General features: G+C 40.4%; 2 protein-coding genes across 4 annotated transcripts in view; both read right to left on the reverse strand.

The window, feature by feature from the left end:
* pde4ca (phosphodiesterase 4C, cAMP-specific a) overlaps nucleotides 1-9,852 on the reverse strand; it is a 46,076-nt gene extending 36,224 nt beyond the window's left edge. For 2 of the 3 annotated variants that reach the window (XM_084008018.1, XM_084008016.1), the window contains exons 1-2: nucleotides 8,943-9,736; nucleotides 7,141-7,358 (exon numbers count right to left, since the gene is read on the reverse strand). In XM_084008018.1, the coding sequence (XP_083864144.1) occupies nucleotides 7,141-7,358; nucleotides 8,943-8,984 (260 nt within the window). In that variant the 5' untranslated portion in view covers nucleotides 8,985-9,736. Of the gene's footprint in view, nucleotides 1-7,140; nucleotides 7,359-8,942 lie in introns of all 3 variants that reach the window. The other variant, XM_084008017.1, reaches the window with a different exon arrangement.
* Nucleotides 9,853-10,309: 457 nt separating this feature from the next.
* Nucleotides 10,310-14,117, reverse strand: ifi30a (IFI30 lysosomal thiol reductase a). Its single transcript, XM_084008045.1, has 7 exons — nucleotides 13,869-14,117; nucleotides 12,632-12,820; nucleotides 12,178-12,252; nucleotides 11,838-11,924; nucleotides 11,587-11,739; nucleotides 10,670-10,738; nucleotides 10,310-10,519 (listed from the first exon to the last, which is right to left on the reverse strand). Exons 1-7 carry the CDS (start codon nucleotides 13,998-14,000, stop codon nucleotides 10,454-10,456), a joined length of 771 nt encoding a protein of 256 aa, XP_083864171.1. The 5' UTR covers nucleotides 14,001-14,117; the 3' UTR covers nucleotides 10,310-10,453.
* Nucleotides 14,118-14,591: the final 474 nt, after the last annotated feature.

Below are 14,591 nucleotides of genomic sequence, written 5' to 3' on the forward strand. Positions count from 1 at the left end.
ATAGCAGCCTCTAGTGGAAAAAAACAAAAATACAACAATAACTACTCTTTTTTTTTTTTTTTTTAATCAACTGATGTATACCTTGACACTACATGCGTTTCTAAATGTACTATCTCATTAACTGAGTATAATATAAACATTAAAATATGGCGATATGTGTTGCTAAATATTTTTATGATTACAGAAAAGACAGAATATATAATTGTACGTGCAATATGTGCAGTTCTGGTATGTAGCAAATATTGCGTAAGCTATGACAGCAACAGTTTAGTTTCAGATGTTAACTTGATCTCCTGCAGAGACTACATGAAGATGTTCTATCAGCCCAAAAATGTTATCAATGAAAGACAAACAAACTAACAAAACTGGCTGGCTTACAAAACAATTTTCATTAAATGTTTTTCACAAAAAATAATCAATTTGAAGTTGTGTCTCTGAAGTGGAAAAAGAGGCTTAATCACCTTCGACAGAAAGTGAAAATAGCTCTGCTGGTATGTTCTATATTTGAGCTGCCTGCGACATTCATTTTCCGCTGGACCCCCAGTTTGTTTAATTCCTCCTTCTTGCCAGCCATCCTGCAATAACTCATCTCCATCCACTTATTTCAGCTCTGACATTATGGGACACTGCACATTTAAGAGGGACACCAGTGGCCTGACCTCGAGGAGCTGCACAATATAAAAGCTCTGACATGTTCAATGTCTGCAAGGGTCTGACTTTCCAAATTGAGCCTTGAATCCCCCTTCCCTAGACCCCTGCTCTCCAGTATTTAGATTTTTAACAGACACACTGGAATAAATGTAACCGTTTTCAAGAGTTACAGTAAACTTCGGAAAAGAACTGCGTCTGTAAATCTAAAGGTGAATAAACGTGTAAACACTTTTTGTGCTTTCTAGTAGGCTTCTTTGGGAGTGTTACATAAATAACAGTACGACAGGGTTTTACAACACTGGCTAGTTTCACCCATGCTTTTAATTTTGAACACACTATGTTGACTAGGTGCCTACATTGCAGGGACTGCAGATGGAAATTAGCGTTAAGCTATAATCTGGTACAAGCCATCTTTTTACCCCACGTAATTAATGAACCTTGTACATGGTCCCTGTTTCAAATAAACCAATAAACTAAACTAAGCGTATGTGTTGAAGAGTGAAAGGTAAACATTTACAAAGACAAAGGACACCTGTGCATAAAAACTGGTTTCATAATCCTTTACAATTTCCACCATAGGTCCTTATTGTTAAAACCTCCACACGACACCAACACGGAACTACACTGTCTCCTCAAAAGCAAAAACAACCCCAAATGTTGATCCATCCACACTCATTGCTTTTGTCATTGTTAACCAAGTAAATGTTTAATTTACATTGGAATCATGGGCCTGGTCTGATGAAATAATGGGTCATAAAACTAAAGCTATCAACAGGTACCAGAACAGAGCTGGCTGACAGCAAGACAGCTGTACTCTAAACAAACAAGAGTTATGGTCACTATACCGGATCAAAAACGAAGACTATATGAAACGTGTTTTAGCCAAGCTGTTACAATCAAATGGTAAGCTTCATTTAAAAAAGCTTTTGTCAATGACAGATTAAAGTACTTGCTTGACAAAGAAGTGGAACAACAAACTGCTCATCCAGTGACAGCGGGGATGTCGTTGAGCTGTGTTTTAACTGAGATGATGCCCTTGAGAGGGAAAACAAAAGGTAAAAAAATCCCTTCACTTTTCGGTTAATCACTTAAACTGAGCTTTTGAAATCCAACTCTTTCTATGGACCTTTCAACAAAATCCACAGGGGTTACCCCTGTGAATCAAATCAGTTTTGCAGCCATAAATAAAGCAATCATACAAAGCATAAAGGAAGCAGAAATGAAGCAAAAATTATGCATCTGCTGCGTAATATTCTTAGTAAATATCCGCTGGTCTATTTATAAAGAAGAGGGTTTAATTCTGCAGAATTTCTCTGAAACAAGGGCTGATTTTATTCGGGTGGAAGAGAATGCATAAGCATCTTGTGGTGAGGATCCGTTTCACAACATATGCTTAGGGGCAACCATTTTTTTTCTTGTGTGAAAGGCTGCTCTTTGCAGAATAATAAACTAAAAATACAGTCTGTAGCTGAGTAATAGTAACCATCCGCCATGTGACAAGAACCATCGCCAACTTCAACAACATGCATGGATAAAGGTGATGGTGGTCATGGTGCACTGGAATCACGAGTCAGAGCTAAGAACTCTACCTGGGCGTGTGGGCCAGAGTGAATCGGCGCCTCTGGAGGTTGATGCTGCGGTTCATCAGCAGCTTCCTGAACAGTAGTGGGGAGTTTCGAGGAGATCCACGTGGAGAATCCTTGGGCGAGATCCTTGGGGATCCTCCTGGGGAGCCACCTTTGGCCCTGGACATGAGCTGAATGATGGGCAGCCTGGTGAACCTTCGGTCCTCTGGCTTTTCCTCGACTTCAGCCTGCTCCTCCTCGGAGCTCTCGGAGCCCAGGTGGCTCATAGTGACGAGAGGATGGTCAGGTAGTTATAGTTCCTTTGCTCGTTCTGCCTTTGGTGACTTGGGTCCGAGGAAAAACTTCTGCTCTCTTTCTTTCTGGTTTTTCAAATAAACTTTAAAGAACCTTTTCGTGACATGGCGTATTGAAAGGTCCATCAGTCTCTGTGGTTGTCTCTCTTGCTTTTCCAAGTCCTGGAAAAGCTAGTACCTCTGGTTCAATCCTTGCCTCCTCATATTTGAACTAAACCCAAGCCTCCTGATGATTACTCCGAAGGTCTCTTGCGCTTCTTTCAAAATCCAAAAAGACCACCAAAAAGCCAACACAACGACCTCTCTATCAGATTTTTTATCTTTATTTGAAACCTTCAGCTCCTTTCTCGTCTCTTCCAAGGCACCACGCTGATTGCAGTGCGGGGCAATAAACTCAAACATTAGTGTTGATGTGCTCTCTCTGCCTCTCTCTCCCAGGCTTTGTTTACATTACCGCTAGGCCCTCCCTCTCTCCAACTAAATATGGACGTCTGATTTACAGGGGAGAGAAGCATGACAGATCACCTTTGTCTGCTTCTCTCTCCCTCTTTCCAACTCTCTGGCTCCCCCCTTTCCCTCACTCCTAACCTTCCAGAGAATATTGGTCATCAACTTCAAACTGTGTTTCATAATGACTTCCTCCAGTGCATAAACACGAAGGCCGTCACCTGGCTCAGCCCTGCAGCTCGCCATTGTGCTCACTCTCGCTGACTTTGCATACTCAGGCTTTTTCCTCTGGTCCCCGAGGGGCTACTTGTTGTGAAGTTGCCTATGTCCTAGGAGACAGCCTCTTTGCCTTTCACATGCTCCGAGCACACCAGAGAGAGTCACATGAAGGGCCTCTGACTATAAAAAGCTGAGGTAGATAAAAGCTATAGAGAGCATGGGTGCTGTCACGATGGCGCTCTCTATCTGTTACCAGAGGCAACATCAACTCCACTCAATCTCTTTGTTTATCTCTGGAAAGTGAGGAATGGTCCTCCTGTGATTCAGGACTCACAGCTAAACACCGGTGCAGTCTGGAGTGACTGAAATAACCTCGGGCGCTGGAACATCTGACACAGGGCTGAACCTATGACCAACAGCTGGTAGAGAGAGCGGGGAAGAAAGATTCTTTGGTTAAAGGCTTTTTTGAGGGTCTACTGTACTGTATGTATTCTGGAGCAACAGTACCATCCTTGTTGGCAGAGAAATGAGTTTGCATTCACATGTAGCACTGCAGAACGCATGTCAGGACTATGGACTCGCCCATCATCACCAAAGCATGTCTCAAAGGACGATAGAAAATATACTTTAATTACGCTGGATGTCTGTTCTTCCCAGTCGATAGCCTCCATTTCACTCTGCAGACACCAAGTTCAACACTTCAGGGTCACCACCACAACTATTATGGATGAGCTTCTCTCGGGAGGGCCATTAACGGTCACTGACCGACTGTACAGCTTGCTCTGAGAGTCCCAGCTAAGATTTTGCCTTTAGATCTATGTGGAAAAAGCTATCAAACCTCTTTTATGGCTGCGCTTCTTTTGCATAATAGTTGAGTATGAATAATAGTACAAAGGATTATTCAATTCAATAGAGTACAGAGTATGACATCCTCTGTCCCAGGAGGGGGGGAAAAGAAGAGGAAGAAACCTCAGGGAGAGCAACAGAGGGACACCTCTCCCAGGATGGACAGAAGTGCAATAGATGTCGTGTGTACTGAATGAACTCGAACGATTACAACATTTTATGTAAGTATGTAATGTGAAAATGATCTGCAGCTACCTTTGTTTTGGTCTCCGTTCTCTCATCAGCCCCCTTTTCAGGTATCGTTCAGACTGAATAAATGCTAATGTTGCTCCATGTCTTTTTAATGTGTGAATAAGCTGCCATGAGCTGACCATCATAGGTCAGATCACATGTCAATACTACTATTACTGCTTTCCTGCTGCTCCTAAGTGGCCAAAAGATCAGAAGATGCCCATGTCCTATTTGGACATAATTGTATCTCTGCAATATATACTGTAGTATGACACGGTTAAACTTGTGCCGGGCCCGGTGGACATTGTTAACCACTTTGTGCTTTGTTCTGTGGATATTCCTGGGTCCACCAAACCAAATCAATCCTAGCCCTGAAGCACATCATCATACCAGTCATGCGGACAGAGGTAGAGGTGAGGTCTCCCTGGTTCCCAGTTTAATTATGGTACTCCAGAACAGAGTGTACATTCCTGTGGTGGCACTAACACGACATTGGCATTGATTTATATGTTATAGACATCAATGTGCCACTGTGGAATCAAATGAGTGATAAAGTCTGCCTTGATTCTGCTCACTCCTGGATCCATCTCCTGAGTTTCACTGGAAAGTGTTGTACACAATAAAACACACAACGTCGTGCCTCCAACTCATCCATCCATCTGTTCACAGTTGGTGTGTATGTTCATAGCATTGTCCTCCAGGCGATGTTCAAGCCACAGCTAATTTGTTCTTTGATTGATATTTAATTTGATAAAATTAGTGACATCATAATGAACCAATTCAGCAGCATTTGTTTAGATTTCCCTAAACATTTACGGCATTGTCATTCTAAAACTACCTGCAGCTTTAAATGCAGCTACATAAACAATTTCTCTGGCGCTGCATCAAAATTGCACTACCGACTTGTAAACAGGAGAGCACATGGCCCTCTTCACAGGAACACATTGAAAGGCTTTTAGTCCATTAACATCGTTGAAGTCGTGACTATTGGGTTATACCTGCTGATTTATAAACACTAATGGAATAAATAAAGCTTGATCATCACAGTATATGAACCTATTTTCCAGTGTCTCATCCGGAGAGTTTTGGCCATGGCACATTAAATGGCATGAATCTGCATGCTGGTGTGGTTGCCTTGACAAGCTATTGGACAGAATGGCAGTTGGCCGTTTACAGAAACACTGTGTCTAAATAAATAAAAGAGTTCAAAGCAAAACCATAGTTTTAAACATGCATTGTGCATACAGATGACACTCTTTTTGAGTTTATTAAATAAAAAATAGTGTCCCGCAAGGGTCCATATTAGGTCCTCTTTTATTTACAATTTATATCAATAAACTGTTTCAATGTTGTTAATAGAAAATGATGTATAGTTCTGTCGCATCCAAGTGTTATTGAGGAAACGCATTCTGCCTGTAATGTTGTTCAAAGGACTCGCTGTGACTTGAGACTTGTACTAAATGTTGATGATGTGAACGTGACGGAATCATTCTCAACTTCTTATTACCTTCTTTTCCAAGAAGGGAATTTTGCCTTTTGCAAATGCTGTTTATCTTTTGCTGCAGGGAAAAACATATTCAAACAACAGTTCTATCATGAATTGCGTATGTGTGATATTTTGTATATGCATGCAAATGCATCTTCTTTGAAAATGTTAGAGTATATCATGCTGCATTATGATTTATCTTGAATTTAGGTTTCCGCACACGTCACTGCAGTTTGTATAAGAAGGTTGCTTTGTTTAAAGCTGTAGAAGTAGTCTGTGTTTTTGTCCATCTTGGCCAGGACAACCTTGGAAAAAAATTAAAAAATAAAATTGTCAATTGTCAAAACTACACTATTTATTTCTACCAATTTCAATGCCTCCCTGACTGAATAAAATATTCTGTTTTGCAGTGACCACTGGAAATAATCTATTTTTGTTCATGAACAAACATTTGAATTAAATTGTATTTGAGAATTTTTACAAGAACATCATTTTAACATTACCAAGAATTCAACTTCTGAAAATATATATTCCAAGGCGTTCGAGGTTACACGCTGTGACCAATTTCACAAAGTGAACTCAGTATGCATGTGTTCATTCCATTAAAACAGATTAATATCACAATGACGAACGTCTGCTGGGCAAAAAAAACAAGAAAGCATCAGCGATACAAATGTGCCTTTGTCCAAAGTAAAGCCATATCAGATGATCAGCTCTGACATACACTTCGACTACCTATGTAAACAAACAGGTCTGTCTGCATTCCTTTGAAAAGTGGAAAAGGAAAACAAACCGGACCCATGCCCGCACATACGCACGCAAGTACACACACACATACATGCACACACATTCACTACAAACACACAAACACGGTGTGGATATGCAAAAATGCTACAGTGGCAGCTGGAATGCTTTTCTAGGAACAATCACAAGAGTCTTGTTTGCCTGATCTTTTCTAATGATAGTTGTTCAGTGTGACAGAGTGGGAGAGCAACGCCTTAAGCAGGACACTTTCTTGGGTCATATGCTCAACGAGCATGTCCACGTTTTCTACCTAAATTAAGCAAAACATCATCAAGCTCCGCTGAATCAGAGTTGGAAGCTGGTGCTTTAAGGTTATCCTAAATGAATGTTCTGGAGCCACAGGCATTGCTTCCTTAATCCATCATTAGCCCAACTAAACCCAAATAAGGTTTACGGTTTGAAATTAAAAAAACAAATCATCTAGTTTTCTATACCAACATATATAAGGGGGAACAGATCCTTGGTAGGTTCAATTATGCAGATTGACCCAAAGCATCGGTGAGAATGATGGAAAGGTGTTCCCAAAATGGAATTTATGTCAGTGACGTGCAGAAACAAAGCAGAATTGCTGACTCACACGTCTTTGGAGATATAGCTGGTCAGAGTTCCCAGGCTCCTGGAAGGCCTGATGCAGGGAGCTAAGGAGCCATTCTGGGGGCCATCCTGTGTGGAGGGTCTGCAGGACAGCCTGGGCAGCTGCAGGGTGCCTGAGAAGAGCCTCTTCACGGCACCTCTGATGTCAGGGTAGTGGGGAGGCTCAGTGCAGGACGCCGGCTCCGAAGAGTCCCACTGTCTCTGGACAGCAGAAGAAACAAAAATGAAACGTCTGTTTGAAGTTCAGACCCTTCTGTTTGTAGTATCCTAGTAAATGACAAGCCACTTTTCTCATAGAAAAGTTGAGTGAGTGAAGCGAAGCTAATCACTTTTACACTATCCACTGGATAGAGAGTTCCGTTTCCTTTATCCTACTTCCTCTTCATATGCTCTGTATTTGCCTCATCATGTGACAGTCCAGTGGTGTTAATGACATTAAAGGGATAGTTTGCATGTTTTGAAGTGGCGCTGCACGAGGTACTCTACAGAGTATTACTTACAGTGGATCCGGCTGCAAGCCCCCAGTTTGGAGAAACAGACAGGAGTACGAGCACGGCAGCAAAACAATGAGCTGCTGTTCTTTTCTATTTAAGACAACTTAAACAAAATATATATATACGTTTCACTTTCAGTTCAGTTCCCTGTCTGCAGTACACTGCTTTGCTCCTGTGCCGGTACTCCTGGCTGTTTCCCCAAACTGCACCGACTGTAATAAACTGACTATGGATAAGTACCTCACATTAAAACACCTAAACTATTCCTTGAATTTATATGTGATGCTGAAGTGTCATGGAAGCTGTCATGTAGTGTGATGTTTCTTTCAGTTTTAGATACTTCATCACTCAACAACTGCATAAAAAGAAAGCTACTATTGTTTGTCTTGGACTTCATTAGCAGCAGAAAGACAATAATTCATTTAAATGTAATTCTGTGGCCTTATTCAGAAATAAGTAAATTAGAAATGCTTGGCCTTTGCTGAACGCATCGAAGAGACAGTATGAAAAACAAAAAGATCCACTGAGATCTTAAGGTAGCTTGTAGACAGGGCTGTTTTTGTGCTGCTGTTGAAAAATATGACGAGCCAAGTAAAAGAACCACTTGGGCATTATTTTTGGAAGGTTCATCTGATTCCAGGTCCTCAATCCCACACACTATCACCTTGGACACAATAGACAGTTCTCACAGTGAGGTAGTGTTTGGGATTTAGCCCTCAGGGCATCTCTCTTTCAGCATCCGTGTTGTGGGGGAAAACAGATAGGAGAGCTTGTTTTCTGCTGCATCCCGTGACCTTATCTCTCCATCGGTTTGGGAGTTCCACCTTTCCATAAACAACTGGTAACACACTCTCAGATTGTATTGGCTATTCTTGACCAAGTTGCCCAAGATACAGATTTCGGCAGTCATTTTCCTGCAATGCATGATTTGTTAATCTAATAAACATAAAAGACAAATTATTGCTATTAACCTGAAATTTCAATTTGATAGGACATATTTTTACATACAAGGCTAATTTTCTCCACAACTGTTCAGCAATGGTCAAACACAGAAAAATACAGCGTTATTACAAAAAACAAATGAATAAGAGATCAATCACACAAGTTACCTGCCATCTTGTTTTTGGTGTGACGGCTAATGTGAATAGTCAACAGTTTTTAGTTTACGTTCCAAAAAGACATCAGAAAATACAGAGTAAATATGAGTCCTGTAGGCAATAAACAGGTTCAGCTATTATAATTTAACTTTTTTCTCTTTGGTATTTCTTAAAGGTTCATTAATTATCCTTACCTCCGTGAAGCTGAAAAGTTTTGATGAGTTATTTCTCCTCATACTTTCAGCTACTTGGAAGAAGACAACTGGGAAGGAAATACCAAAGAGGAGGATACAAATAGCTCATTTAAGATCAGATATGAAGTAGTCCATGGCACCAACACTTCCTTATGCCGTCACTCAGTAAAGAACGACTAATTCCACGCCTCCTAATCAACACTCATTTGTTTGATCATCTTTCTCCGCACACTTTTGAGATCGCTTTAACCTTCTATCGTGGCCTTGTTTAATACTGTAACCTAATATAACACAAAAGGAATGAATGCTGAAGAAAATAGGAGGAATTAGTCTGTTGAGCAGGAATAAGAAAGGATATAGGGTCTGTGGATGTTAGCTGGTAGTGAGACTGATGTGGTGGAGCTGCCTGCGTCATGCCATTATGTATTTGTGTCTATCTGGCTGTAGAATCAGAGGATCAGTCGAATCCAGACCTTCAGGTTCAGCAAGACTGTGGCTTTGATGAGCTACTGCCTTTTGTAGTGTTATTACAACATAAACACAAATTAGGATCGATTTACTTTTTCTTTCTTTTTTTTAAGATTTTTTTCTGGCATAGCTGCCTTTTATTTAGCAGTGGACAGAGAGGAAACATGGGAGAGAGAGGGGGATGTGACATGCAGCAAAGGAACTCCGGCTAGGATTCAAACCAGGGTCGGCTGCGTATATGTGTACATGTGTACATGTGTACATAGGTACATGGCATGCGCTCTAACCACTCGACCACCTCCGCGCCTGATTCACTATTTCTAATTGCATTTGACTCCATGTTAAACATTCACTGGGATGTGAATTTGAATGTACTTGCCACTGCTGGTGTACACCCACATGAACGCACACTTAAAACAAAATACAAAACATACAATAGTAGCGAGTGGTGACTTGTGAAATCACTCAATTGCTTTCGGTGCCTTATGATCTTTTTTTAATTACTAACATGTACTTTGTGAACAACATACTGTTTAGTATACCTTGCATCTCCTTATTTTGAATAACATGTTATGAAACATTAAATCAAAAACCAAAACTAGGTTCAGAGTGAAGAAATCTTCTCATTAAACATAACCATTTGAAGACAGCTTATGGTGTGATTATTATGTGGCTTGCTGTTTGTTTGTCTTTTATTACCTGTAGTAAGAGGACTGAAAATGAGGTTATGAGATACTGCGCCATCTATAGGACAGTGAGAACAATGTCTTGGACCAGACTTGGCCATGCACACTGTAAATAGTAGAATGCTGTCGTTGAGTCAAAATGCTGCACAAAGTCTTTATGGTTTCAGTAGATAACATTTCAAGGACACATTTTTTTTTATAAAGTAAATTGTATTTATATTGTGGTGATTGTTAAAAGGCACAATTGAGGCAATTACAGACCGTAAAATCAAAGATTAAAAAAATATTTGATGACACTCCTCAGTGTTCCTTATTTAGTGGCCACACCTGGAACAGAGCAAGTGCAGTGCTGCTCCTTCACTCATTATGGCAGTAGCTTCTGAAGTGTCGCTGTCCACCTCCACAGGCTACGGGCTTGGTGCCCTGATAAAAAGGAAAAGAATTGTGTTAGATATGAAAGGTCAAGTCTTAGAAAATGACAAATTATGAACTGCCTGTGATTTTAGAGCAAACTGTAAAATTGTGCTAAAGGCAGAAGTGCTTAACTGGAGTCTTGATAGACATTAACTGTACCTTATACAGGCTGCAGACCAGAGTAATGAGAGAGTTCATGGCCTGCTGCTGCATGTCTTCTGTGTGCTCCTGCAAATTAAATAAAAATGAGTATCCAGAAGGTTATGTAAACAAGCACCATCCGGGCAAAGGAAAGTAAACAGTTGACTTTTGTTGTGTGGACAAAAATGACTGAACATCATATGAAAACTATCATAAAAATTATAACTCTAAATTGTCACAAATTACCATATTAATTATTGCGTAAAATGTTGGCAAAATGTGTTTTGTGACATCACAGTGACCTTGATTTTTGAGTTGACCACTAAATTTTCATTAGATCATCCTTAAGTGGACATTTGTGCTATAAAAAAAAATGAAAACGTAGGCATACAAACAACAAAAATACAGTTATGGGACTAAATAAAAACTCAACTGAAACGGAAAACTATTTTTTTTCATGGTTCTGGGCTCTGTACATTGTACATACAGGGATAAAAACTGAAATATTCTGTTTTCACATGTGCTGTAAAATTGTAAAATAATATGTTCAAGCCTTATTTGACAAACCAAGTTAAAAATAAAGCTTAAGAAGCCTTCGGGTGCCTTGGCAGAGAGGCAGTAGCATCTGTTGTGCTGCGCTTTGGAGTTACATCAAGATGTAGCTTCAGCCACAGCTCTCTTTCATCTACCGATATAAGCTTTAGGGCACAAGTATTAAAAAGAATCACAAGATCATATCATCACTGTAAATGTAACATCACCGGTTTAAAAGGTGAGCATCAATGGCAAAGGCAGAACGGGGGCCTTGCAGAGAGAGTGGCTTCAAAGCCAGACAGGAGGGAAAGGTGCCAGTATGACGCTTTATAGTTCCTAGCGGTGACCACAGAATGCCACAGAGGCCGTACGCCTTCCAACTAAATGTACTGGAGTCTTACCCCATTAATGGTTATCCAGGGCACATATTGGTGGGGAGGTTTCAGGGCTTCTGTCATCAAGGCATTCTGATGCATCAGCTGGTTTCCCACATCCCCATTTACACAGGTCATGACTTTGTCCCAGGTCAACTGAGGGCTGTAGAGCTCCATGCACTACAAACGCCAATAGAGGAAATAAACACACATCAACAAGTTGTGAAATAATAAATAATACGTTGGGTAAGTTTCTCTCCCGGTTTTCACTTCCTTACATTCTTGGCTGCCTTGACGACATCAGTAGAGGATTCCATACAGTAGATGATCTGGTAAGCCATATCTGTCATGTTTATTAGGCAAGTCTGAGAGGAAAAAGACAATTAATTAATCATAGTAGAGCGTCAGCATTGTGACAGTACAAACTCAAGACTCCATTTATATCTTAGAAAATAAGAAAATGTAATAAATCACAATAAAAAATGCCCACAGATATAAAACAATCCACTCTCTGGAAGATGGATGATAATATTTTTATTAAAAGAAGGCAGACTACAATTGTAATTACAGTATTAGATATATTTTCTTTTCTTCTGTGCATTTGGGGTGTAACTTTACCTCAAGCATGTTGCCCAGACATTCCCCTTCTCCATGCTGGCAGGTGTAAATATACTTCTGTCCATCAGGTTTCTCCTAGGGTGCCATAAATTAACAGAGACATGAATTGAGAAATGAGAAAATAAACACATTTTCTCAAACAAAATGAAGTCATGTGTCTAATGATTAACCAGTGAAGTTCATATGAAATACACTCATTGAGTTTCGAGGTTATTGCGTGACCACATATGGTTTTACATATGACTTTTTTCTTAAAGTTTCCTTCTCTCTTTTTATAAAATAATCACGTCTTTTAAGGACAACACCCTCAACGCAGGACTACAATCTCAAAATAGTTGAATTTGACTGGCCAATTTCTGCCCATAGTTGATTGATTGATTGTTCATATCATATATTTTGCTTTTCTTGCTATACGTTTATAAATAGCCATGTTAGTGCTTTGTTCACTGCTTACCTGTGCATTACCATAGGGCACCAGAGTAAGAGACATGATGTCACCCAGCAAGATCCAGGTTGGGAAGATTATCTCAGTGAGAAACACTCTGCAGCCGGGACACAGACTCTCATAGTAAAGCGCCACCTCCACTGGATCTGCTGTCTGGTGGGACCTGGTGAAATTAGACTCAAGGCACTGCTTCAAAACCTGCAAAAGGGAGCAAAAGTGGGGGAGTAAACTTTTGTGATCAGTCTCTGTTTCTGTTGGAGCCTGTGTGTATGCAGGGTCAGGCCAATTCCCATTGTTCCCATTTGGAGGAAATATAGGGAACATTTTTCATATTTTCTTCTATTCAGCTGAGGCATTATCTTTCTATCACAATAACTGAATGGCAGAAAGCGGTTTAAAAAATTAAAACAGGGCATGGCCAGTACTTAAACTGGATCGATATCCTGTTTGAAACGGACACAGTGCGCATGCGTGAGGATGTGCGTTTTACATATCCTGTGTTTGCTTATGTGTCTTTTAATGTGTGAGTTTCACTGGAAAGGGGGAGTGCCTTACTTCCTCCTTCCCTCAATTGTTTCATAACCTACCGTGCCAGTCACTGTTCGTCCCAGCCCAAAATAAAACTCTGCTGCCCATTGCTCGCGTCTTCCTCAAAGAGTCCACATGATAAAACTACAACCTACAGTGCGTGACGGAAAATATATTCCTCACACCCAATACAGTGTGGATATCTGTTCCCCTGTGCAATTTAGCTAACCTTAACGATAGTTAGTGCACACCGACAAAATACGGGGAATGAATGCTAACAGCATTCCCTTACTTGATAATGTAACGTTAGGTGGTTTTGTGTATCTCAACACTTCGCAGTGTATTTTCTGTACCATTGCGTACTTTCATATTACACATATTACTCACGTTACCGTCGGCTTAATGAGAAGCTGTGGTCAAATTTGTCATTAGTGCATCTGCATTCCCTCTCACTACTTAAAGTTAGCTAGCTAAACTAAAAGGTCATCTAGGGTCAGGTTGAATGGCTGAAGGGTTGCTATAGTTACCTGCCGTTAGCCTACACCGAGCGCAGTGATTTAATGTATAGTTAGTTAAAACAGGTTAAACAGCTAACCGGAACTATTTATAGAGCGTCGTGTGATGTTTACAGATTTCAGCCATTCTGAAATAGCATTTGCGTGCTCATAACATACAAAATATAAGTTTAAAACCTATCCTAAGACTTAATTAATCTTACCCCGCACTGGATGGCTGAGTCCAGAGATGAACACCACTTTGACGGAGGATGGGAACACGAAGGGGGGATAGCGCATTCGCCGTACTGACCGTTGAACCAAGCGGTCAAAACCAGCAGCAGAAGAGCCTTCATTTTAAATTGCAGCACGGAGGGTTAGTTCAATGTGACAAAACAAGTTAATAAGAACACAACGCCGACCTACAAACCCTGTACCGTGCGACTTTAAATACGGCACCGCTGCTTCCTCCTCGGGGCTACCTGTGATTTGATTGGCTCTCGAACAACAGCGTCACTTGTAACCAGAAGAAATCGGTTGGGGAGAACTCGTTGCTGCTGGATTGGGGAAAATGTGTGAAGAAATGTCCTTAAACCTGTTTCGGGAACTTTCCGCATCCTGGAGTGAATTTACTTTGAAAATAAATCACAGAGATAAGTGATGTGACGACAAGCAGTACAAAAACACTGTTTGACAACAAGATTTGTGAAACATTGTTTTTACATGATTTTTTTTTTAATCACAAAACGCTTTAAAAACTGCCATTGGTTTTGCACTGTGCTATGAGATGTATTATTTGTTACTCCGACAACAATAAACTGGATAAAAATATCAACTGTATTTTGCACCTAAACCACAACTGTCATGTTCTGATGTAGGTAATGGACGTTTATACAGTGCCTTTATAGTCTTTAACCACTCAAAGCACTGAATATGTCAGCATTTAG

Source organism: Eutrigla gurnardus (assembly GCF_963514095.1).
Source record: "Eutrigla gurnardus genome assembly, chromosome: 4".
In the NCBI taxonomy this organism is placed as follows: Eukaryota; Metazoa; Chordata; class Actinopteri; order Perciformes; family Triglidae; genus Eutrigla; species Eutrigla gurnardus.

Coding starts and splice junctions, on each gene's coding strand:
- ifi30a (XM_084008045.1), bottom strand. CDS start 14,000: ATGAAGGCTCTTCTGCTGCTGGTTTTGACCGCTTGGTTCAACGGTCAG. Junction 11,925..12,177: donor GTCTGGGCAACATGCTTGAG/GTAAAGTTACAC, acceptor TTTTCCTCTCAG/ACTTGCCTAATAAACATGAC. Junction 11,740..11,837: donor TCGTCAAGGCAGCCAAGAAT/GTAAGGAAGTGA, acceptor TGGCGTTTGTAG/TGCATGGAGCTCTACAGCCC.